The 26,346-nt window shown below is 39.7% G+C and overlaps 1 protein-coding gene across 1 annotated transcript in view; it reads right to left on the bottom strand.

Moving 5' to 3' along the window:
- Nucleotides 1–11,584, bottom strand: part of LOC135467037 (leucine-rich repeat-containing G-protein coupled receptor 5-like) — a 90,413-nt gene extending 78,829 nt beyond the window's left edge. Inside the window, exon 1 of the mRNA XM_064744798.1 lies at nt 11,331–11,584. Coding sequence (XP_064600868.1) covers nt 11,331–11,542 — 212 coding nt within the window. The 5' untranslated portion in view covers nt 11,543–11,584. The remainder of the gene's footprint in view (nt 1–11,330) is intronic.
- Nucleotides 11,585–26,346: the final 14,762 nt, after the last annotated feature.

Here is a 26,346-nt window from a genome sequence, read left to right as displayed (position 1 = left end):
GCGACCACATTGGTGAGAGGCTCCTGAGTCATTACGCCGCACTGGCAAGCTAACCTCCTCAGCCACGGAGTTTCAGCACTAAGAGTAATATCTTAGAGATACATGTATACATTTTTTCTGAGCAAAATTTCAGCTCATTTATCAGTTTGAGGATCCCATCCACATACTCCTTTGGGGGTCCTCAATAATGAAAACCCAGAGATTGAGCCTGAATGTGTTATTATATGCAGGACTATCATGTGTTTTATATGACTATTTATGTGGTTTTAAAATGAAATCCACCAGTGGCACAACGACAAGCAAACTATTACTCTTTGGTGTAAACATCTATTCTTTGGTTTCCATACATTCTGGTGCTTGGCAACTCAAGTCAATATCCTGTCTTAGATGTTAGACCACTGACTTTGTAATCTTAGCACTCGACATGACAGAAGTCTTGGAGTGGCATACATATACATCGCAAACCCTTCATACGGCTGAACTATTCTATTGACCATCATCATGTCGGCAAAGGTCATCAAATCTTATAACTATACAAGAATTTCCTATACCCCCTACAACTGAGGACAAAAATAACAAAAACAGTTCAATAGCTTCTGACCAATTTGCAGTCAAACATCTGACGTCAAAATACTTCTTAGAGTCATCTGTTGCCTGCTAAATATGTCATTTGATTGGCATGCCTGAGATTTTCTATTCGCATGTAACTTCTCTGCCAACTTGAACATGTAAGTATCTGATTGGACAATAATGATCTGTTAAGCCCTAGGTGGGATGATTTTTGCTTAACAGTCTTCGAATCAAGACTTTATTAACATATTGACATAAAAGCTTAGCATATAGCATCTGGTTTGATTATATGAAAATGGAAAGACAGCATTGTTCTAAAGGGGTTAAAATTAAAAGTGATCAAAAGCCCCAAGGACAAACAGTAGTCTGGATTTTGTGTATTATAATTCAATGTGCTCATTTCATTTTCACTGGAGTATTAAAATTGTTAATTTTAACAAAACTGAGAAACAAACCAGAAAATTAGCTATTCTAAGAAATGTTTCAGTTCACAAAAGATATTTAAAAATGTGCATGAAAGTGACAAAGAAATTTTTTCAAATGTCTATATATATTGTTTTTTTTTTTGGTGTTTGCACTTGCCGTGTGACATCATGTAATAACAAGGAATCAATGACAGCCGTGGTTGGCTTGCTACGTGGTGAGATTAAATAATGATGATATATGTCAGAGATGTTCAGATGTCTGGATTTTACCAGCCAGTTTTGGTTGGTCCCCATTCCCACCAATCGCCAGTCTGGCTGAGATGATACACTCACATTTCATCAATCCTATAAGCATGCATTAATCATTTACATGTCCGTCCTTATATGAAAACCAGACGTTTTTATTCATCTGAGTGACACTGGCGTACTTGTAGGTATGCATGCACTCATGCTTTACAGCAAGTCATCAGGTGGCATAAAATGGAACTAGATTGCCGTATAAATGGAAAAATGTGGAGGTACCACTGTCAAATTTCAGTCCAATATCCAATGCCAATCAAAAATAAATTGCCTATCTGTATTAATTTAAAACCACTCACACACTGTAGCAGATACATGCACACATGCCATAGCCTACACCGGGAATTTGGGTTTTTTTCTGCTGATTTCTCCTCTGGGATATTTATGCAGTTATAGGAGGATATACTGCACAAGTGTTATTTTATGCACTAAAATGACGCTAGCTTTGTCCTCAAAATTCTGTTTACTATAACGGCACTCTTACATGTGACACAATTTGAATTTTGATATAAACTTTGAAATTACACTCAGAACATGCAGTAAGCAGTGTTTTGTGTAACCATACTGACTACATGGTAAATCTGCTGTAAAGAAGGTACAATGAGTATGTGGATGATGGCAGATGAAAGAACAGCATCATTTTCTTTACATGTACATATGCTATAATTATAAGATTATCACAATAACTTTCAGAAAAGCCGGATATGGTTTTATTGGAAAGTTTCATCCATGATGCACTCAGAAACTAGAATAGATAGATAAAAAAACATATAATGTGAATACATACTATGTACTGGTCAGTTTGTCACAAATGCATCTTTAAAAGAAAGTGGCACTAGTTATGTAAAACCTTTCACAGCTGGTAACTAGGATGAAAAATGATATTTTAATAGAGGCAAATGTCCAACTGACCATCAAGAAGGCCGGAGTATTAACTGTTTCAACTGTATTGTCTGTGGAAGTTTCACGTTGATTGTTATGATGCCATCTAGGTACATGTGGACCAATCAGGCTAGAGAGAATACCCTCTGATGTTGCCATAATCCACACCATGGCACCAAGGCCAGAAATAGGCCTCACACAAAAGTACACACAGCCAAAATTTGATTCCAAGAAAGCTGTAATTCCATCAATACATGTGGCTTTTCTTATGTCAGTAAAAGTTTGAGTTTTACTAAAAAGTGTCTGGAACTTTTCTGGAACGTTATACCATACTGATGTACTGATAACGATGTACTGATAATTGCAGATTTGTCTCTGCAGTCCTCTGACTAAAAAAGGAAAGTGACAAAACCAAAATCCTCAAAAATTTTTGGTTGATAAATAAAATGCTAATAGTAAAAAATCAAATATTTTTGTTATGTTGTTTTTGTGCTTTATGTTTCATGTAATTACAGGATTTCAAATGTAAAGTTTTCCAATTTTTATCAGAAATAATGCAGCTCTCTGTCAACCCTTCTCTCTATGTGTTGGACAGTACTCTGTTCAGTTAAATTTAGATATCCCTTTTTGATATACTTTTGACATGGGTCATTCACTTTAAACAAATGACTTTAGTGTAAGATGACACAAAATCACAAACATGAAATGTTTTTACACATGGTACAAATACAGAGACGTACAAAAATTCCATATATGGCACAACACAAACTAATGTGGTATGGACAGTACAAATAGGACATGGTGCAGCTCAAGCATTATACAGTACATTTAACACACATGTGGTGCATCACAAACATCATGTAGCGGTATGTACACAAAAACAATATGTGGTACATCACAATTATCATGTAGCGGTATGTACACAAAAACAATATGTGGTACATCACAATCATCATGTAGCAGTATGTACACAAAAACAATACATGGTACATCACAAACGTCATGTAGCGGTATGTACACAAAAACAATATGTGGTACATCACAAACGTCATGTAGCGGTATGTACACAAAAACAATATGTGGTACATCACAATCATCATGTAGCAGTATGTACACAAAAACAATATGTGGTACATCACAATCATCATGTAGCAGTATGTACACAAAAACAATACGTGGTACATCACAAACGTCATGTAGCGGTATGTACACAAAAACAATATGTGGTACATCACAATCATCATGTAGCGGTATGTACACAAAAGCAATACGTGGTACATCACAATCATCATGTAGTGGTATGTACACAAAAACAACGTGTGGTACATCACCATCATCATGTAGCAGTATGTACACAAAAACAATACGTGGTACAGCACAAATATGATGTTGTGCATGAACAGCACCAATGCCAAGTGGTATGTCCAAAATATCAAACGGTACAGCATACAATGTAAATATCATTGCAGGCAATCTTTGCTTTCACATCAGTATAAATATATGAATCATAAAGCATGTTTTATAGCTATTTATAAATAAACTTTTAAGCAATCAGGGCATGTCAAATCAGATTGCTTAGTGATAAATAATCCAACATAAGCACCTCACTGCAGTTGCAATCATAGGGCATTTCTTTCCACTGGATGTCAGGTCAACACAAAATGATAATTGTAAACCTGGAGCAATCAGGTAAAAGGTTAATTTAATAATCCATTTGTGAGGTCGTTAATCATGGGTTCCATTTTCCCTAAGGCACATGTACACAGCTGTATAACTAAATCTCTTAACTCACTGCTACATTTTTGGGCACAGTTTGCTGATCAGGCTATCATTAAAGATATGTGTAGGTTCGTTCAGGATATATAATCCAACTGACCCTCTTTTTTTTTTCTTCTCTTACTGTCAATTGCCTTAAAATCCTTATCTTTTTCATTAATTAGCCAGAAAAAAAGTAAAATCCCTTCCAACTTATATGCCACTTCTTCTGAAAGTTTGGTGTTACTTCACACAAATAGTTCCGGATTCATGGCTGTCTCAAAGGCAAAAATAATTAAGTCTATGGTTACAATTCAATAATCAGCTCCTATTAAGATATACCACAAAGCCAAAGTCATTCTGTGAAAATAACAATCCTGTACACAATTATATTTTGCTTCCTGCTTTGATACATATTTAATGCAATGCTTGCAATCCCAGTTTCGATAGTAATGATTATAAATGAATGATTATGGCTTAATGCCACACGTGCAATATTTCAGCCATGTTGTGGAGAGACCATGATTAAGCAAAATTCTGGCTAATCCTAATTCAAAAGGCAGTTCCTGAAAGCCTGATGTTTCCGCATTGATGAGAATAGAGTCAATAGAGTGACAGAACATTATGACTAGTGATCATAAAATTTGTAATGATGAAGAATCTTTCTCACCTGAAGTAATTCAGGTCCAAGTTGTGTTGTCTACTGTTCATTTAATTGTGACAATTGTAGGCAATCTGGTAGTGTAGTTAGTAATCATGTATTTACAAGAGAATAATTACTGGGTTTAAATGATAATCTGGCTTAAACCTGAGGCAGCAAAAGGTATGTCCGCATGGTGTCAAAATACTTTTATACCACAATCATAATGAAAATTGCTGCATGGCTAACGAGCTAAATTTGAAAATGAGGGAATCAATATTTCTTTTCACTGAATCAATGTCTTTGCAATTAAGCTGCCTAATACTTGATTTTCGCCCAAATTATAGGCTTATTTGACTTATTTGACCCTGCTTATCACTACCGTGTAGTCAAATAAAGCATCCACCTAGTATCAAATTGTGGACTTGATCATTGCAGATGCATGGTCACACACTGAACATATACCTTTATGCCCACTGAAACTGGCAGTCTTGGAAGATTTACATGCATCCTTGGAGCTTTGCAAAATGGTCAAAGTTCTGGTGTTAGAAATATAGGCTGGGTGGGTCATGTCTGGTGTCTAAATACCATCACTGGGTGAGGTGTCTCATTTCCATGGTGTCAGAATACTGAATGGGTGAGGCATCATGAGTGGTCTCTGAATACCATGACTGGGTGGGGTGTCATAACTGTTGTTAGAATACTCATTGGGTGGGGCATTATGCCTGGTGTTTAAATACTGTGACTGGGTGGGGTTCAAAACTGGTGTCAGAATACTGACCTGGTGGGGCATCATGTGTGGTGTTTAATTATATTCTGACTGCTAAGGTGTCATTTTCAGAATTTTATGAATGGATGAATACTGTGACTGGATTAGTGTCATAACTGGTGTCAGAATACCGACTAGATGGAGTGTCATGTCTGGCGTCAGGATATTGTGGTTGGCTGGGTTGGCTGGGTTGGATGGCATGTCTGGTATCCAAATATTGGGTGTGTCTTGTCTGGTGTCAGGGATACTGGTTAGATGGGGCATCATGTATTGTGTCACTTAGAATATATTATGGGTGAATGGGGCATCATATTTGGTGTCAGGATAATGCGACTACGTGTCAGAGGATAGAACGTCACGTCTGGTGTCAGAATATTGCGACTGGATGGGGGATTATGCCTGTTATCTGAACATTATGACTGGGAGTGGAGTTCATTTTTGGCATACTAGCATCACATCCGTGTTATGGCGTCAGAATGAGTCATGCTTGGTGTCAGAAGACTGAGACTGGGTGTCAGTGGGTGGGGAGTCATGTTTGGTGTCATGACTCTGCGTGGCAACAGGTCTCCTGTGGGTGGGTGAATTGCAGAATTGTTAAAATGTATACAAACTGTTTAACATTATCACTTTGTATATATGTCTATGTACATGTATGTATGCTTAGGTTTAACGTCGTACCTAAAAGTTTTTTAGTCTTGTGAAAACGAGGAGTCATTACATGTGTGTTGTTGTGTGTTCTTGTGGCAAGGCCAGTCCATGCCACCACAGTGCTGCCGCCACAGAAGTATCATGCTGAAGATACCAGACATGACACTCCACCCAGTCACATTATACTGACACCAGGCCAACCTTATCATAGTCTCTCAGAGCTGAGCGCCAAGCGAGGCAGCAACAATTATGGTACCACATAGTACCAGTCTTTGGTAACTGTAAATGTGCAAGACAAACTGAATTATAGACAACATGCACGCATATTAAAGTAACCTTGTTCATTTTCTATTGAAGAGAATAATTAAATCCCAGCATCCTGGAGAAAGGTCACTCGAATTGGGAGATATCAAATGTACATAACATGATAAACTCAGCCAGCCATATTTGATTCTACATGTACATACAATATGTGAGGAAATACTTCGTATAAACTGGTCAGGTTAATGATTATAGACAAGCATGATCGAGCAGCACTATGGGCAGGTTGGGGTGAAGGAGTGCATGTTAGAGCCACTTGGAGAAGGTCTTGCTATCTACATGTAGTAATCAAGCTCTCCAGATAATTCAGATGACATCACCTAAATCAGACCCAGTCTGAGCACTAAGCACCTGAACGTGGTCTGACAACAGACCGCGTTACACACCGCGTCTGGATGCAGCGCCAGTTCATCGCCAACACAATTTTTCGCCTTAATGCAATCAATAGGTGGCTTAATGTCAACAAATACTGTAGCACAGGCCAATTCCGTCTCTGCATGTCGCCCGGCTTTTTTTCTTCTCTGACACAAATGCAACAGCAAATATTTAAAAAAAAAAAAAGAAAAAGAGTGATATAGACAATTTTTTGCCATATATCTGTAATCTAATCATATCTCAGATGAGCATCCACAAACACAGTTCAATTAATTTGAAGGAATAAAATAGATGATAGAGAAATATATATAGTGATTGTGTCTGTTTATGTGAAAAACATCAATTTGCACCAACCCTCCAGGGTAGATTATATCCATGATAAATATGAACTTAATACACTGTATATGGGATGTGGCGTTTGCCTTGCTGAAATCAAACAGACTATATGCCAGAGATTTTTGGCCAACAATCCATAAACACTAATGAAATGAAAGTTTCTGTCATGTCTGTATTACTGTAATTCTATTAATGTTTGCAAGGTGCTTATTTAGGCATATTCTGGAGGCATTTTTCTGCATTGAATGATAAAATTATGCTTTTTATCAAACTAATATAGTTTTGTCTCCAAAATCAACTTTAAAAATGTGTATAAATTGCAGTGAAAGTTGCTCTTTCATAAGCGAAAAGTATTAGGGTAACAGGGTAACATTTTAAATTTTAGGACCTTTACAGATTTTGAATGGTGACATGGCTGAGAGTAAATATTTGGACTATTCTAAGACAATAGCAAAGTCAGACTGGATTTGTGCTGAATGAATTTTTTACCAAAAATCTCCAGCATATAGCCTTTTCAATACATTGAATAATTGTCAAACCTCTTCTCAAATTAAGCAAAATAACACAAATTGTACCTGGAAACAACAGCGAATTAACTCAGTTTTCAGTTTTAACATTTTCAGTTATTTGCTTGTGTATTTATTAGATTGTGAAATGCCAAACTGAAATTTTTTCACGTAACATACAACAGCTCTTAGATTCATGGCATGTACGGGGAAGGAAAGTGGAGTGCCCATGGAAACTGAAGTTCAGTGGCAGGATATAAAGATAAGTTTTAATTCCCAGGTGTGCTGTGAAGATATGCCAAACCATATGGGTAGAAAAAAGGCCAGAAAGTTTGACTGCACAGTGATTCAAGCATCGTCGACTTTGCTTATTGCCAGCCACAAATAGTAAGAGTCGGGAAGCCACAAATTCTTTGTCCCAGAAAGTCAAGAATTAAGCCAACGGATTATAAACCAACTTTCATCTAAGTGACTGAAAGACAAGCACCTTAGTGACTGAAAGACAAGCACCTTAGTGACTGAAAGACAAGCACCTTAGTGACTGAAAGACAAGCATCTTAGTGACTGAAGGACAAGCACCTTAGTGACTGAAAGACAAGCACCTTAGTGACTGAAAGACAAGCACCTTAACCCCTTGGCTATGGCACTGGTATACACACCAGAACTTCTATTTATATCTTTGCATGGTGGATGAAAATTCAGATAAATTCACTTGTATAGTACATCTGCAGATATGTGATAGCTTATAGACAACATCTTCAGTCACTATAAAGCTTGGCATATACAAAAGAGCTTAAGACACAAATCAACTCAAGTCGTTGTCCACACATGTAGTTAGTCCCAGCCGCTGATACCCATAACATTGACAAACATGATGTCTGGAGTACAAAATCATTCCAGTGCACCATTATATTGCATACACGAGTGCTTAAGACCCGACGCAACAGTCAAGTTGGGTTTTAAGCTCCGTGTATGCAGAGCTTCAGATGTAAACCACAGCCCATATTACAGCCATCTTTAAAAATATGTTCGTTTTGCTTAAACCCTTCTCACCCACTAAATTCTATTCAAATGGGGGGTTTTTTTTTCTCGATTTTCTCCAGGAAATGTTTTTTCATTTTTCACTCCTGATATAATTTGGCTTCATAAAGTTTCTTAAAGAAGTTAAAAACAAATCCCAACCTACCTCCATGTACAATAATTTTCTTGTTATACACTGACACGGTCACATTGTGTGAAACAAAGATTTTCTAAAGGACAGCCTAAGACACAAGCCCGTACAGGTATGAATCTGACAAAGGGATTTGAGTTTAAAATATCATCAATGTTATCTTCTTTATCCGGATCTAAGCTTTAATTATCACCACACCACAGTGTTATAGTTCCGAGATGTTATCAGCTCGTCCACTGAGATAATCTAGCTGAAGGTGAGCACCATGCATTTGTCAAGCTGACATACAGAAGACCTGCGGATAACTAACTGTTAATAACAGCCAGCCTAGAAGACAATGCTAATGGCAGGTCAGCAGCATCTCACACGACTTTCTCTGCTGTATGTGATGAACTATAGAATTTTAAATGTTAAAACATAACACTGTGATACAGACAATTTGCTGGCATTACTTTCATCGTTTAGTCAATGCACATATGATACCAAAGTGGTATTTACTTTAAAAATTGCTGGGAAAATCTAATAATAAATAATAATCCATATGTATCGCGTGAATGAAAGGATTGACAAATCTAATATATTGATCCTCTAACACACTGTGCATATAATGGATTTTGTAATATCCTTTTCATGATCTGAATTAAGTAAACAAGTATGGTTTCTCCTTTCAACAATGTAAACTTTTCCTTCGCAGAATCACTTTAACCACGTGTACAAATCTAAAAAAAAAAAATGCTGCACATAGGATTTTTAGTAAATTACGGTAAATGACCCAAGATTTCAACCATGTGATTAAGTTTCAACCATGCAACTAAGCATGCTCCATTCTGAGAGGTATATAGATCTTAGAACAGTGTTTTGAGCTTCTTCCGACAAAAGGTAAGTTGAAGCACCAAAACTAGGTAATACATGACTATTTGCCTCTAATTTTGAGGACAAAATTTTAGATCATTTATGGTATCGCTAACATGCATCGCATAATATCATTATCGCATTATGTCGGACATAAATATGTCATAGGCTTTATGAAAATGAATCTAACTTACTTTACGCCACAGCTTAAATAATTTTCACAATAATGGCAATTGTATACCTGCCGAGGAATAACAATATGTATGTTTTCTTGAGAATTATGAGAAAAACTTTCTTACAGTGTATATATGAAAACTATCTGAGTTTACAATGGACGATTCTAATAAATACAATTACAAGTGAACAGAATGAAAAGCTAACTAGACAAGAACACCTGGTAAAATGTTACTTAAATGTCATGTATAATATGGAGATGTGCAGTGAAGAAACCCAGCATTTCAGTCCATCAGTTTTGTTTACAGCCCATCTCCAACACCTTATACTCTTCTCATACAAATTTGTTGTTGTTCAGTTCTTGTAACTGAACCAAGGTGGGAGGGTGAATACAGGGCAAATTTTACTAAATTGCATGAAAGAGATCAGGGCCCAGTTTCACAAAGATGTTGTCCATGAACAATAATCACACACATTGGACAATGGTGCATTTATAGTGACGTACAAAATATCATGTGACAAATGTGCGATAAAAAATGTCACTTTGTGAAACTGGCCCCAGATTATTTATACAATGAGACCATCTATGGTTCACTTGTGGGCAATCAGTGATCCCAGCTATTACTGAAGCAACTTTTATTTTGTTTGAAATACAAGACTCAGTACTTGGTTTTGAAGAAACATGTTAGATGTGATTTATGATATTATGATGTGATTATGATAGATGTATTTTCACTCTGGCCCAGATCCTGATGTACATGCAATGTATTCTAGCAATTTTCACTGTTTACATGTGTAAATGTTATGTGAGATTTGTTATCAAATAGTTCAGAATGATGAAAAAAAAAAAACACAAAAACAGTTCCTGCATTACCCCAGAACATGTTGTTAATATATGAATATTTGAAAAGAAAAAAAAATAGTTCTAAATAATAAAATATGATCCCACTTTCTCATCAATCATAATTTAAAAATAGAATTCAAAAAGAAAAAAAAAATGGCAGCATTCCCTACCCTATTCTACACAGGAAAGTTAATGAAACTGCTTTCTATAGAGGCGGGGGGGGGGGGGGGGGGGGGGGGGGGGTGTGTGAATCACCTTTCTATCGTTCGTTAAACATGGTAGAGCGGCTAAAATTGGCGTGTAACTGTTACAAACAAGTTCCGTAAAACGAGATGCAGTGAAGCCAGACTGAATAAACAAAACCTTCGCGCGTAATAAATATCTTAGCATACATGGCAAAGCGGTGGTTTATCGGCCTAGATACCTTTGATGTAATCACAACATGTTTATATAAACGGCGAAATGCTTTCTATACATCTTTCTACTAATAAAAAAAGTGTAAACACTAACATATAAACTTGTCTGCGCGCGAATGAATACACGTGCATGGGAAAACATACAGAAGCTTAAAACGATGATTAAGGAAACGCAAATGGTCTATAGAATAGGGTCGATTTACAGTGAAAACTGACAATATTGATGGTTCTGTGGAAAGCCCTGTAGTGTCGAACACAGGGCCTCGGGTCCTTCACTTGTACCTCAATACTATAGTAAGCTAACAGCTATTCACGCATTCAGTATATACACACATCATGTACTCACAGTTGGGTTGTGTTAGGGCTTAAATCCATAGGAACCGATGTCAAATTTTTTCTCTGACAGCCCACCTCGATGCCAAATGTCTGTATTTTACACACACAGTTCTCTGGGCAGTTCGTAATAATTCCAAGATCAGAACACACGACCCAGTCCAAGAGGGAAAGTTCGAAGAACATGCAGACCAGCACTGCGGCCCATGCTGTCCGCCACGCCATGTTCAAACTCTCTGACTACTGCTGATGATGCAGTAGCGGACGACGGCTCGCCCGACAGAAGGCTCGGCTAATCTCGCGGCCGCTCGGAGCTGACGACGACGTGCCGCTGCCTGGAAGAGGCGTTGATCTGAGAAAGGCTGTTACACAGTTCGGCTGGCATAATAATCCAGATCAGTGGGGACTCCTCTGCGCGAAAGACTAAGTTATACAACGAGGTGGTGGCATCGCTGATCACCTGCATACACCGATTTTCGGTGCTCAAATTATATCAGGCAGCAAAACGAAGTATGCAGTTTGTATCGATGGGTATGTAGGGCTCTGCATGATACAAGCTTGCATTAGGCCCAGTATATTGTAATTTTAGGCCTATGCCAGTTGGTAACAGTTTCCAATCGCTAGGACCCATGAGGTGGGGGTTCATATATGACCTAGAGCAGGGAATTTTTAGATTTGTTTGCTTTCTCACTGCTTGTGAACCTTAGTGATAATAAGAGATCGACGCTGGTGAGAATTAAAGTTGGTTTAAATATAACCACTGCACTCCGGTTTCCTCAACCCATAAAACCGATCGCCATTGTATTTGTAAGTGAAAAATTCTTGCGTATGACGTCATACATGTACAACAAATAAAATAAGTAAGCGTAAATATGTGTTTATATACTTATGCTTTCTTCAGAGCACACACGTACATATGTACACTCATGCAAGTGACGTATAGATACACAACGTGATATTTTTATTCTTTGCACATAAACACATGACAACACTAGTAATTAGTGCCATTAGAAATTTTGTTTTTGCATTTTCTGTTAATTAACATGTACAACCGTTTATAGATTTTTGTCTCGAAATTTATCATTAAAGACGAAAAAGTTAAAGTATAGTATATACTTAAAGTATATAAAGGCTTAAAGTAAACCTATATATACCCTACAAAAGTAATTTAACAGAGAAGTAGAAACGGAGCAGATAAAGTTGATAAATTCACCTACCATAATTCGTCGACCATTTCGATCAGCTGAGCTTCACTCGTGGTCGAAATGCTCAAGGGAAAGGGTAATGGAACAGGGGCTGTGGGTGAATCTTATCATAGCGCTGGTGATTTGTGTACCCACTTTGTGTATCATAATTTGTCACGAAACTGTTTGTATGTATGTTGGGAGTTTAACTTGGTTCTTAACAATAACAATCAGTCATATGACGACAAGGTGCCATTTGTAGGTGTGTGGCGAGTCCATGCCGCTAAAGTGCTGCCACCACTGAATTATCGTGTCCAAGACACCAGCCATGACACCCCAAAAAATCACATTATACTGACACCAGGCCAGCCAGCTCTAATCTCTCAGTGTTGGAGGGACAAGCAAAGCAGCAACAACTCAAGAAATAAATGTCTTAATTTGAAGCGAAAATTTGTTGTCTGAGTGATGCGAGAATCTATTGTGCTATTGCAGCAGATTGTTCTGTTAAATATAACAAACCTATTCTATTAATTCAACTTAAAGGGCAAGAAAACTGTAAAACATGACACTATAGGCTGAAAAGGGCATATTTTTTTTATCTGTGGCTACCTGCTGCATAATTTTGAGATTTTTTCCTCGCCGTACACGAGTCCATCGCGTGATCCATCTTTAACTCCCTGGAATTTATACTGGGGATGTGTTGCCTCTCAGCCATTGAGAGTCGTTAAAACTGCCGGCTTGTTCGTGTAAACTCGGAACCTACGTCCAACATTCCGGTTTCCCGATCTTCAAGCGGAAAACGAACTATAAAGTTCGCTACCTTATGGGAAGAAGAGTTCTACCGGAAATGTACGAAACTGCACTTCGGCGTTTTTCCGTCGGCAGTTCTCCTCCTTCTACTGAAGACTTCAGGACTAGTTCTTAGGCAAAATGGAGTCGCCCACAGCGGATGTTTGCGCGGACTTTATTTATAATTTATCACCTTGAGGTACATATTAGAATTTTTTATGGCACGTACCTGCGAGAAAATGCATACTCAACTTAATTTCTTGAGCGTACCATTTTAACGTCTTTAGTATGACCCCGCCCAGTTTTGAGCCCTGGTTTCCCGACTTTGAGGCGGACGCTCTAACCATTAGGCCATCGAATCGGCCGTAAGAGTTTGTATACAGCAAACCAACAATACACATGCAGGTGCAGCTTGCAATTTCTACTCAGACCTTGGTTCGCCGTTCTCGATAACAGGCGATAACATGCAACACTAGGTAAGATAGCTTCAGTTCAGATTGGCGAGAAAATGGCGAAGCTATGTTGAAGTCCATGTAAATTTTCAAGGTTCACAACGTTTCATACAAAACGCACGAAATCTGCCGAACTGTGTGCGATTGCTACAGTACGTTAGTAAATATGTATATGGAGACGCGTGTGTTTTCCACTCTTTAAACGCTTAATATAGCCAAAAAATTGTCTGTGAACTTTCAGTATTTAGTCCGGTTCATTATATCTGGGTTTTAACTTTCGTTGGATTTTTATGGTATAAGCAATCAGAAAAAGAATGTTTCCATTTGCCTCAAGTCTTAGTTGGCCGTCATCTTGGATTTTACGAAATGGCTGCCATGGAAAAGGTTTTCGTCAATATCTCAGCTTCTAAATAACCTAGAGCTTTATTTTGTCTGTTAAATTACCATTTTCTGGGCCAAGTAAATCCAATGCTCCTAGTTGCAGATGTGTTTAGGCATTTGTTACACCACCTCTTGCAAATACTTAGTAATTTCATAAGACAAATTGGTCATTAGTCCATACTAAGCACAAGGACATATTTATCTAATGGTCTGACTATTGAAGTAGGCCTATATTATTTGCGTTGATCAGTTTATTGTACCCTATATATAAGTTTGTGGTGGTTGAATTATGGTGGTACATGAATATTTTCATTATTATAAACTCTAAAAAAAACACGAGTGACAACCCACAAACTGCTGAAGGGGCTACTTGTCATTGTCAGGAGTATATCAGCTGGAAGCAGTGTATGCTGTGTCAGGCTGATGCTGACAAAGAAGAGTTGGCGCAACATACCCCGGTAAACTTCTACCAGCGTGTGCTGGATATAGTAAAAAAGAGGGCCAGATTGCACGATGGCAACTGTGTGGACATTCATCGATGACTGCAAAGCTTTACAAAGAACACACTCTGCACATATCTGGCAGTCTATCATCGTAGTTGCTATGCAGATGCAATTAACAAAGACTAAATCCAACGTGCCCGAGACCGCACATGCGCATTAGCTACGGGCCGACGCACTGCCAAGAAACGTGGACAGGAAAGAGAAAACACTGAAATGGGTGAATCAGGTCCATCAACATCTTGCTCTTCAACGCCATTCACGAGATTCCGTACAGGTCCACTGGATAAGCACCGATATTTCTTCTGTCAGAAAGGTGAGGTCAGGCAACGCTTTGAAATCCCTTAAAGAAGCTGTTGAAAGATCCAATAATGATACAATGAAAGCAAGACTTGACACATGCATTTCACCAGGGGATGCACATTCAGTTGATGTTCGGTACCACAAATCCTTATGGACAAAACATAACATTTTCCGTGGACAGCGAGAAGCCAGCACCAGCTGAAGCAGAACCCTTGCTACAGCGTGCAAATCTGTTCGAGCTGATCAACCTCATTGATGGTCAAACACAGAGACAAGCGTACGATGGACGATATCGAAACCACATGTCAATATGCTTGGCACAGAAAGCTTGGAAAATCACGTGCCAACATTCAGTAGAAAGTGGCTGAGAGAATAGATCCTCTATGCCTTGCCACATCCGAAATCCTGCCTTCAGAAAAATCGAAGAGAGTCAGCTGTTCTCTGTTTGTTTGCAAAACATGAAAAGTCATGGTGGTGAAGAGGACAACATACAGACAATCTAGAGAGCAGCACAGGTAAAAGCATTGCAAACTACACCAAGGCAGTCAAGGATATGAGCACCATAGAGGTCATCAGTGACATCCATGATGTTCCAGCTGAAGTGTATACCACTATCCGCTGGATCATGATAGGACCTGTTAACAGCCTGCAAACTCAAAGGAGGATCAAAGTCGTTGACAGAGCAGCACTCGTAATAAGCCAGAACATGTATGAATTTAAATCCAGCAGACAGGTCTGCTGCATGCCAAGAAGAGGATCAGCAGCATTCAGGCCCCCACATGCACGAGAATACCCACATGTTCTGGGACTGACCTTGACTGTTCATCACGACACCCGCAACAATGTGCTGATGGATCTTCTCAGTGCATGTGGTTACTCTGTTCCGTATTGCCGTGCCCTGCCAATGGAAACAGCTCTGGCCAATTCTTGAAGAAGGGTGCCTTTGTGTCCTTTGCGGTAGATAACACAGACTTTTCAGGGACACTGGTGAACACTGGCAGAGGCTCCTACAGAACCAGCTACACTACCCTTGAGGACAAGCGATTCCCAGAAACTATCTGTCACTCCATATCATGAAGATATACTGCACTGTAACAATCCAAAACCACAGCTTGCCAAGACAACAGAACATCTTGTTACCAGCAAGGGAATCTCAGGATCCTACCAGCTGACACAACTGGGATGTTAATATTGCTTTATGCAGAATGGAAGCAGGGGAAGCATCGCGCGATATTCCAGGCTGGTCAGGATACAACCCACTGTTGTCCTAAAGTAAGCCACTGACTCAGGTCGGAGCCCTACCACTTCTCCCTGAGGCGTCACACGAGTGGTCAACCCTAGTGACTGTGATCATGCAAGCAAGTGAACTGAGAAAGTTGGCCGTTGGTGATGATCACCCCACTGTCATTTCATTTGACTTGTCTGTTTATGAGCAAGTGGTCCAACTGCTAGATGTTAGACCTGACTTGAAACGCAAAGTTGTCCCACGACTGCTAGAGCTACATGTTGTCATGGTTGCCCTCCGCGCACTTGGTGTCTCTATGGAGAACTCCGGTATTGATGATGCCTGGGTAGAAGCTTATGTCTATGGGTCTGCCACAACAAGACAAATCCTGAAATGTACCCATTACAAGCGTGCTCTTGGTGCCCACACCTGTTCATATGTAGCTGTCTATGCAATGGCGCTAGAAGAGTTTTTCAAGGACTACCCACAACTGAAGGAGTTCGGTCTGAAGTCAACAAACAGAGTTGAACCTGCCTGTCCTTTTGGGCACAGGCACACAAAAGTTGAGTCTGCAAAACGAGCAAATACCACCCTACTTGAGGCCTTGACCGTTGCTGATGTCATCAAAGTTTTCCAAGAGTGGGAAAAACAGAGGTCCAAGAATGCAATGTTCGAGTGAATGAACGACCTACATCGAGTAGAACCAATCCTATTCTCTATCGCTGCAACCCGGAATGCTGACCTGGAGCTTCATCTGCAAGCCGGAGAGCAGATGAGCCAGCTCTTCTTTGCCTTTAGCCCCGTTTACACTACCGCTTTTCAACCGGGCTCGGCCCTGATGGGGCACGGCCCGGCAAAAAATTGGGTAGTCTAAACGGGTTAAGCGTACTCGGCACCGTGCCAGATTTGACCGGGCCGAACCCCTCAACGAAAGGTAGGCTCGACCCAGCTGAAGATCGGCTCGGCTAGCCAAACGTGTAGTGTAAACGCGTCACCGTGCCTGGCCCGCTCAGAGGACTTAACTGCGCATGCTTAAAGGCAACTTCCTCTGACCTTCCACTTCCGGCTTTTCAATTGGCGCACTTTTTTTCGAACAATAAGAATTTAAATATGTCAACAAATCGTGGCGCTACTTGGACAAAAGAGGAGACAGAACAGCTATTAGCTATTTGGGGCGAGGAAAACGTGCAGGCGCAACTTGAGAGCGCTCGTCACAACCACAACATCATACAGGTGGATGTATATGAGTTTCGAAAAGGCCGTCTGTATCTTTGCCTTACAACTACTGGCAGCGCCATTTTCGCAGCTGAATAAAGTGTTTGTACCTCCAATGTCTGAAGAGTGCCACAAATAAATAGCCCAACTCAACCTGAGTTGTCATTCCTGTTTGTGATAATGGATTTGGCCCGCCAGCGAGGCGTGTAATGTAAACGGTACTTGTCAAGGGGGCTCGGCCCTGATCAAGCGCGACCCTGCTAAAATGGGCCCGGCCCGGCTGTAGTCTAAACGCGGCTAAAAGGATTAAATACAATGGCCTCTGGCCCAGATACATCACAGACATGCATGATCTGAGGACCAGTCATCCTGAAGCCTGGGAAGAACTGCAGGCAGGCAATCACGAAGGATGACATTCCCTTTGTATCCATCGGGGGCGACCATACATGCGGAGTCGGATGGACAGCTGAAACCAACCATGACAGGTGCCCTTCCAGTTCCAAAGGCCATCATTGTGATCACTAGCTGTCAATGCAAAACAGACTGTTCTCCTTCCAGATGTTCGTGCAGAACAAAGATAGAACTTATCCTGAAGCGATCTATGCCTGTGCGGAAGTGATTGTCAGAATGATGAGGACACACAGAATGAGCGTGAAACTGATGCCGACGATGATGATGATGATCACTGCTTGGTTGCCTTAAAGATTATACCCATTTCTGTCACGAGGAACATGTTGGTTCTTAATGAACGCTAACTTAGTGGAGCGTTATGATCACTTGTGAAACATTCAATAAAACGGAAAATTTCAGCCAAATAAGTTTGTGGTTAAATCTGGCTTATTTATTTTGATACGGTTAGAATCCTTGAAACGGTGGTTTAGCTGTCAAAATCAAATTTCTTGGTTATTTAGAAGCTGAGATATTGACGAAAACCTATTGGACGGCAGCCGTTTTTGAAAATTCAAGATGGCGGCCAAATGGAAACATTGTTTTTCTGATTGCTTACACAATAAAGTTTACAAATATGTATAGTTTTAATACTCTCCACAAAAGTCCGGTGACATTACATAGTGAACCTGACTAGTTTGGTAAGGTCTGGTTCGTAACCGAGGCGACGTCCATAGTAAAATTCGTGTACTATAACGTAATCTTCCGACGAGCAACTCACCTGTCAAAACGTACGTGTCATGGCCACAAGTCAAGTGAAAATACATGCCGTGATATCTCGCTTTTGTGTCCTACTCACGATTACGACATCGACATTTTACACGGGAATCTAATGTGCACACCTGTTTCGTGTCAGGGCACATCAGTTAGCTGTCAACTTGATTTGCTGGCTCATTTAGCTAAAGCGTTCTCCTCGCGGCAACCGATCGACTCCTTACCAACTCGAATTCAGGTTTCACTTATTCGGCTGCGGCTTAAAGTTCAGACGGTTTGTCCCGTATATATCTGTATGGCGAACGTCGATCAATCCCGTGTCTCAAAATTGTCCTTTTCTGGTATTCAAAAAGATTTTGGAGTCATTAGACGGGTGTACATATATTGTGTTTCTTGTGGGCGAATGCATGGCGCTAAAGTGCTTCAAGCATTATACTGACGCCGTGCCAACTAGCCCTAGTTCCTTGCTCGCTTTCCAATCGACGAGTATCGTTTTTAAAGTGTTTGGTACGACCCGACCCGCGTTTGATTCCAGGCCTCCCTACTTTCTGACTATATTCCGCCACTGAAGCGGAATCACGTACACTTTGAATTGAAGCACATACCAGGTGAACCAGAGCTGAATTAAGCGTGGTCTAGAAGTTCAAAGACTCCTGGACAAGCTTATGAATTGCATAAACCCATGCTTTTTATATACACACCGTATAAGACGTTGCTGAGAAAGCAAAAGTTTTATGTATGTCTTATAACATTATCATGTAGAGAACATAACGAGGCTGTGTAATCAATAACAATTAACACGGCCGCTTGGCATTGATTTATTGCTATAGTGTGTTAAATGTGATAACAAATCATCGTTTTCAGTAATTCTACGCCAGTGACATCCAAGAAATTGCAATTAACATCATTGCATTTTATTTACCTAATTCTGCTTATACCATGGTGCTGTATGGGGCGTGTAATTTGCTACAATTTAAGCACTTACATGAACAGATCGAATAAAACATTAACTGAGGTATATTGTATATTACACGAAGAGTAAATCCAAAGCATCGACAACAGTGTAATAACTTGCAAATGGCCGCACATAACGTGTAGGATACGATCTCTTGTCAACAGTGCATGGACTCGTCATACTCCAGTACTTTTCTAACACTTCTGTTAAGGATATGGCTGCAAGTCTACCGGTCTGTAATTTCAACACCTGTAACTCTTTTCTCAGCATCTTTTTACAACCATAAACCATAAACCCACAACATTATGTATCTGTTTTAAAGGTGTCTCATTCCACATAACATGTACAACTGTGATTAAAAATTCCAATTGCCAATCCTAGACCTAGCCACCTACGTGTATATATGAACTTGGACGGGTTTTGCTGATCACATTGCTGGATTGGTGTTGGTCGGAAAGGTCGACTTTCATAGCCACGACCCGTGGAATCACGGGTCACAATGCATATTTAACGTTGACCTTTTAAAACTGGCGTAACTATAACATTACAGTCAGTGTTGCAACTGTTATATCGCCTTTGTATAATTACACATATATCTAAGGTTACGTAGTTGGTTTGAACGGTTCCTTATATAGTCAAGATATCTGATAACAGATTGATTGTGATCATGCAGTGAGGTGTACATCTGTTTAAATTGAAATCCATTACATACGCGGCCGCTATCAGACCCTGGTTTTCGCTGGACGGGTGTGGTTTTAAGCCAGGGAATAAATTAGTCACAACCATAGAAGACGAGCACGTCACCGATGTCAACAGGGATCGACGTTGTTCATAATAAAATGCAAAAATAAGCCGATACCACATTAGAAATAAAAAAAAATGCCGTGGGTTAAAATTCTTTGAAGATTTTAGCATTACGAGTTTAATTCAGTTCAATTAAAAAAAAATCTAACCATTAATGAGAGAACTGTTGTGCCAAGAGAATCTGGAAAGGCGTCTGGAATTGTGAGGGCGATGAATTAAAATAAAAACAGCTATTGTTAACCCGAAATTCAGTCAGTGAACACAAGAGACTTGTCAAGTTTCCGACTGGGAGGAACAGGAATCTACCCATAGGTGTACAAGTGCCAGATTGTAAATTCAATAACGTCCTTGCCGTATTAAGAGATTACACAGAGCTCATTCGCGTCCTGGAATGCTGTATTCGTGGCGGTTGTATAACAAAATTGCCGGATTAACTTTTTGGGGCAATGGACCATAGATTACAAGACCATTACTCTAGCCGAATATTGAGGAGGGAATAAATAAGTTGGCAAGGTCACAGATGAAGGTCAGCTGGAGTTAGGACAGGGACCCCTAGACCCGGAGTCAGAATGAGCCAATCAATATTTTCTAGATGAATAGTGACGACTAGATATATATAAAGGCTGGCCCAAATCAAACTGGCTGTCATATACATGTGTATAACCCAATTATGTGTCTTCACAGACATGATTATGGGATAGGATATCTAGGCCGTGGTTATTGGGTCATGTCGATAGAGCTTTGGGCAAACTCCCGGTACTACCTCTTTTGTTACCGCTACACACATTTCTTATATCGATGCATCGCTTCTCAAGTGTCAAGATATTTGGTAAATATATATACCGTAACGCAGTAATCTCTATAAAGCGTCAACACAGGGTCAGGGAAATTCTTCAAAATAAATACAACACAATCGTATAGATATTATTTATTGATGCGTAGCGTACGCTCAATTACAGCTTCAGGGTATGAAAGCGTTACGAGCAAATGGCTGGAACCCAATCGGCCGCGCTAACTATCGGCTTGACTAAAGTCGAATATGTCTTGTGTTAGGGTGAGACTGGTATAACGACTTACGTCTCAAGTTTTGAACAAATTGGTCCTAATGACGCACAAGCGGCAAAATGGACAATGAACCGGAAATGTCGGCTGGTTGTGGGTTTCCCACGGCCCCTGCCCAGTTTCCTCCCACCGTAATGTTGGCCGCCGTCGTGAAAGTGAAATATTCTTGAGTGCGGATTAAAACATCAATTAAATAAATAAATGAACAATGTGTTTTAAATTGAATTCAGATGTACTCAATGATGTAAAAAAGATAAAAGGTAAATACGAGTTAATGACAGCATATCAATAGGCCTGTTGTATCACAGAGAGAACGGAGGAATTACATAATGAAAATGAAGTTCAATGTTTCCAATCAACTGGAAGGGATTTCTTCAAGCAAAAGAGAATTCCCAAGGTGCCTTTGATCGGAGATTAGCTCTGTAACTTTATTTTTGTGTCGAACCACAGGTGTCTTCTATGCCTTCTATACGACATCAAGTATCAGCGTGCAGCTTTATGTGAACTACACGCGTATGTATTACAGGTATATACTTTATTACCCAAACGTAACGTGAAATGACAAAACTTTTACACCAACATAACCTTTTTCTGTGGCGCTTCCTATCCAGCCGTACGTGGAAAGGTTTTTCCAGCAACCTGCGGATGGTCGTGGGTTTCCCCCGGGCTCTGCCCGGTTTCCTTCCACCATAATGCTGGTCGCCGTCGCTAAGTGAAATATTCTTGAGTACGGCGTAAAACACCAATCAAATAAATAAATAAATAAATCCAAGAGACGACGAAACCACAGATAAGCGTCTCAGTCGGAAAAAATATGTAGACGTATAACTTGCATTATATCCACGATGAAAGAATTGTATTTATTGATGTATTTATTTGCTACTTAAGGCCATCGTCTTAAGAGTTTTAACTGAAAGCGTTCAGTTTTATGCTTGGTAAAACTGGGGTGTCCGGTAAAAAACACATAGCCAGTTACTAGCCAATGTTCCCACATGTAACATACGGAGTTTTTGGCCACCATTACCCCACGAATGAGACCAGTGGAATCTAGAAATCCTCTAACCAAGTTCGGAATTGAAATCACACCTTGCGTAACAGTGGTTGAGAGTCACGCACCTAATCACCTGAGTCATGTCCCTGCTGCCCATATAACCTGTAGAAGAGTTCCACTTAATGGAATATTCCGGGCATAAGTATACAGTATATATAGTAACTCATATTGCTGGTATCTCGTTTGCATTGCCTCAGCTAATCTGAAAAACTATCTGAAACGTTTCCGCAATAAATATTCAGAAAACAAATTACAGAGAGAAAATTGTCGAGACACTACCAAGTAAACATGTCGAATGATTCAATTACCTACAGGCAAATGCATTTGCCCGCAGGTGGCGCTATTAGATAATCCAGCGATTGAAAACTGATCAGAGTGGTGTCCAACACTTCATTTGTCTGTTATCTATATGTCCAAAGGCAGGCAGCGCACAAGGGACTCTTTCAACATATAGATACAGAATATAAAAATATCCAGGCCCTAGATCTGCAATTTGCATACATGTACGCAACCTGAAAATGTTCCGGTAGTTTCTAGCATTAGAAACACCTGCGCAGTAAGTCAATAGAAGCCCAAATGTGGAGCTCCAAGATAATAACAGCCATCCATAGTTTGATTCTTGCTCTGGGAAGCTGTTTGAAAAGAGGAAAAATGTCTCTCGTGCATTTTTATGAGGATTATATTATATGCTTTTTATTGCATATTGTTGAAAATGTAGTGATATCCAGCGAACTTTATGCAGAGCGATCTAAATGGTTCTATGGGCAATGTCGTCAGCTTATTGTTCACAAGGTCGTCAGAAAGCTGAAGCGTTGTAACGGATATTATACATATTTACACTTACCTAACAGTTTGTTTTGTCCGAAGGAAAATGTTATTATTACAACCTGCACAAATATGACCTACAATCTTCCACGGTTACCAAAGAGAAATACCTGATGGTCTGGACATTTTGTACAAAAACACACCGGCGTGAAATCTGGTGAAATTTGTTAAGACACGTGTCATAACACATGGAACAGAGGAAAGATCCCAACAACTCAGCGAGGTCAGTCTATATAAAATGGTTTTCTTAATCAGTTTAGGATTGTAAATATAATCTAATATCAGGCCAAACCACTCTTCGCCAATGGTGTTGATATACAAACTGCATCGGCTGCACGGTTGGGAAGTTTAAAATATTACAAAGATCACCATGCAGTGCTACAGAACTGTGAAGGAAATTATTTTCAATCAGTTCATAGATTTGGTTATACATCTATAGTTTATACATCGGATAAGTGGTGGTCGCTTTAACTGGATTAAAACTCGAGAAACTGCTTATAGTCGATTCTTGCAGGACTAATTATACACGTTAGTCGCGTGCATGCATGAAATCAAAAGCACTCATGTATCGGCTGCGGCTTTAAGTCAGGCGATAACTCTTTAACAAGCAGGCATCTATTTATTTGAGTGGTGTCTTACGCCGCACTGTAACGATGGTCACATATAGGGCGGCGGATGCATTGTGGTGGGAAGAATCCGGGTAGAACCCGGGAAAAATCCACGACCATCCGCTGGCAGACCTTCTGGCGTACAATCAAAGAGGAAACAACCATATACGGCGAGCACTTAGTCAGGACCATAGATATTCACCAGCATCCCCAATCCGATCCCATATTTCGGAGCTGAAAAAATCGACCGAAAACTTTGAGGAAAAAAGAGACAAAAATAGAATCATCCATGTAAGTGGAAGTTAATGCAGCTTGTTGGTGACTTCAATATGAAGACTTTGATTAAATGTTCAGATTTATGAGAAAAAATAAATTTCGGGAATTATTAGAAACAATTTTTTAGTTTAGTTTGGATGTGTGAGGGCGTTTGAATTAAAATAAACCAAATGAGCTATTCTTAACCTGAAATTTTCCTGAACCTGAAATTCAGTGTCAGTGTGTAAGGAAGAGTACAATCTATTTTCGGCCCACCAGTGCCAGATTGTAATTTCAATCACGTCCTTACCGTATTAAGAGATACCACGGGGCTCATTCACGCCCTGGAATGCTGTTTTCGTGGCGGTTGTATTGCAAAATTGCCGGATTAATTTTCTGGGTCGATCGACCAAAGTTAACGAGACCATTACACTGGTTGGCTATTGGAGAAGGAATAAGTAAATTGCCAAAGTCAGGGATGAAGGTCATTTGGAGATAGGACAGGGACCCCTAGACGTGGAGATGGCAAGAGTAATCAATATTTTATAGATGAATATTGATGACTGTATACAAATAAAGATTGCTCCAACCCAAACTGGCTTTCGAATGCATGTGTATAACCCTATCGTGAGGAAGGATATTTAGAACATGGTTAGGGTGTTATGTGGATAGAGCTTCAGGCAAACTCCCTGTCATATGTTATAATGCTTTTGTTATCGATACACACGTTTCCGATATCGATACATCATTTCCCAACCGTCACCATGTTTGATAATAATTTGCATAGTAACTTCAAGCAATAATCCGTATAAAGCGTCAACACCGTTTCGGGGAGATTCCCGGTAGCATAATTGTATATCTAGTATTGGTGTATTGTCCACACTCAAGGGTATCTTCGGCAGATTGGTGCTATGACGTTATGAGTGGAATTGACTGGAACTTAACCTGGTATTGACTAGTCCAGACTAAAGTCTAAAATTACTTTACTAACAGTGTATTAGGATTTAAGTCTGGGTTAAGGTTAAATTAATAAGCTATTTAGCAACCTGGTTCTGATGATATTGACTAAAGTCTAGACTAAAGTTCCATCTTGGTCTTGTATTAGGGGTGTATTACCATTTAAATCTGACGTATATAGTCTGGACTCAGTCCCATTTTGGTCTTGTATTAGGAGTGTATTATCATTTAAGTCTGATGTATGTAGTCTGGATTAAAGTCTCATTTTGGTCTCGTATTAGGAGTGCATTACTATTTAAGCCTGACGTAATGTTAAAGTTAATACGCTTTTGAGCAACCGAGTCCTGATGTCCCATAATGCACAAGGAAAAGGAAGGAAAAGGTCAAAGCCCTTCACGTGTCAATTACCCAACAATGACAATAGGTGGATTGCATGATGAAATCCTCTTATTTACAAGGTGAAATCTAGAACGACACAGGATTGCTTCCTGGTATAAGAATTAGGAGTTGATTAAAACATGTCAAAAGGCCCGGTATTCCACAAAAAGGAAAGGGGCTTAAACACTTTGATAGAAGGTATTACCGATGAAATTCACGGATGGTAAGATTATCTTTTTTCACGAAAGTGAAGATTTTGCCCTTTGGTTACCTGGCATAAAGGTTACGACATCTGTGACAAAGTCGATCTTTTTATTTAACTTGGTTTCCGTCATATCCAGTCGAAGAAACCATTGATGGAAAATTTACTGGAAAATCGATTTGGCGGTTCCTTTCTCACCGAATATTCCAGAACTCAAGCCTATTCCAGTAACAAGTATATTGCTGTAACAGGACATGTGTTTACGTCAGTGTCAACATTACTGTAAAGGGCTCATATAACCGTGGGTTATCTAATCTTTATCGACAAAACAACTGACACGAAATCAGAACGATTCACAGATTACGCGCCTCACAGTTGAATTCCTGTTGGCACATTATGAGATTGCTACAGGGGATTTACACCACACAGAATTGATCCACCACATAGAATTGTCCTCGTGTGGAGAATTGGCGAGAGTCTTTAGGGCTGGAAACATGTGCGCTGTAAGTCAATACAAAAGCTCAGACAAGGAGTTCCCATAACAGAAATCTATGTATCGATCTACAAAACGCAGAAAACTTCTTTGAATGAGAAAAAATGTCATCTATTCATTTTTATACAGATTATAGGAAATCGTTTCCATTTTTCAAAAAATTATTGCACGCACTGTGTTATTATGAAATTGAAGATATCAAGCCGATAGGCCCCCTCGAACACCGAGG

This window comes from Liolophura sinensis, chromosome 6 (assembly GCF_032854445.1).
Source record: "Liolophura sinensis isolate JHLJ2023 chromosome 6, CUHK_Ljap_v2, whole genome shotgun sequence".
In the NCBI taxonomy this organism is placed as follows: Eukaryota; Metazoa; Mollusca; class Polyplacophora; order Chitonida; family Chitonidae; genus Liolophura; species Liolophura sinensis.
This window is presented reverse-complemented; position numbering and strand designations above follow the sequence as displayed.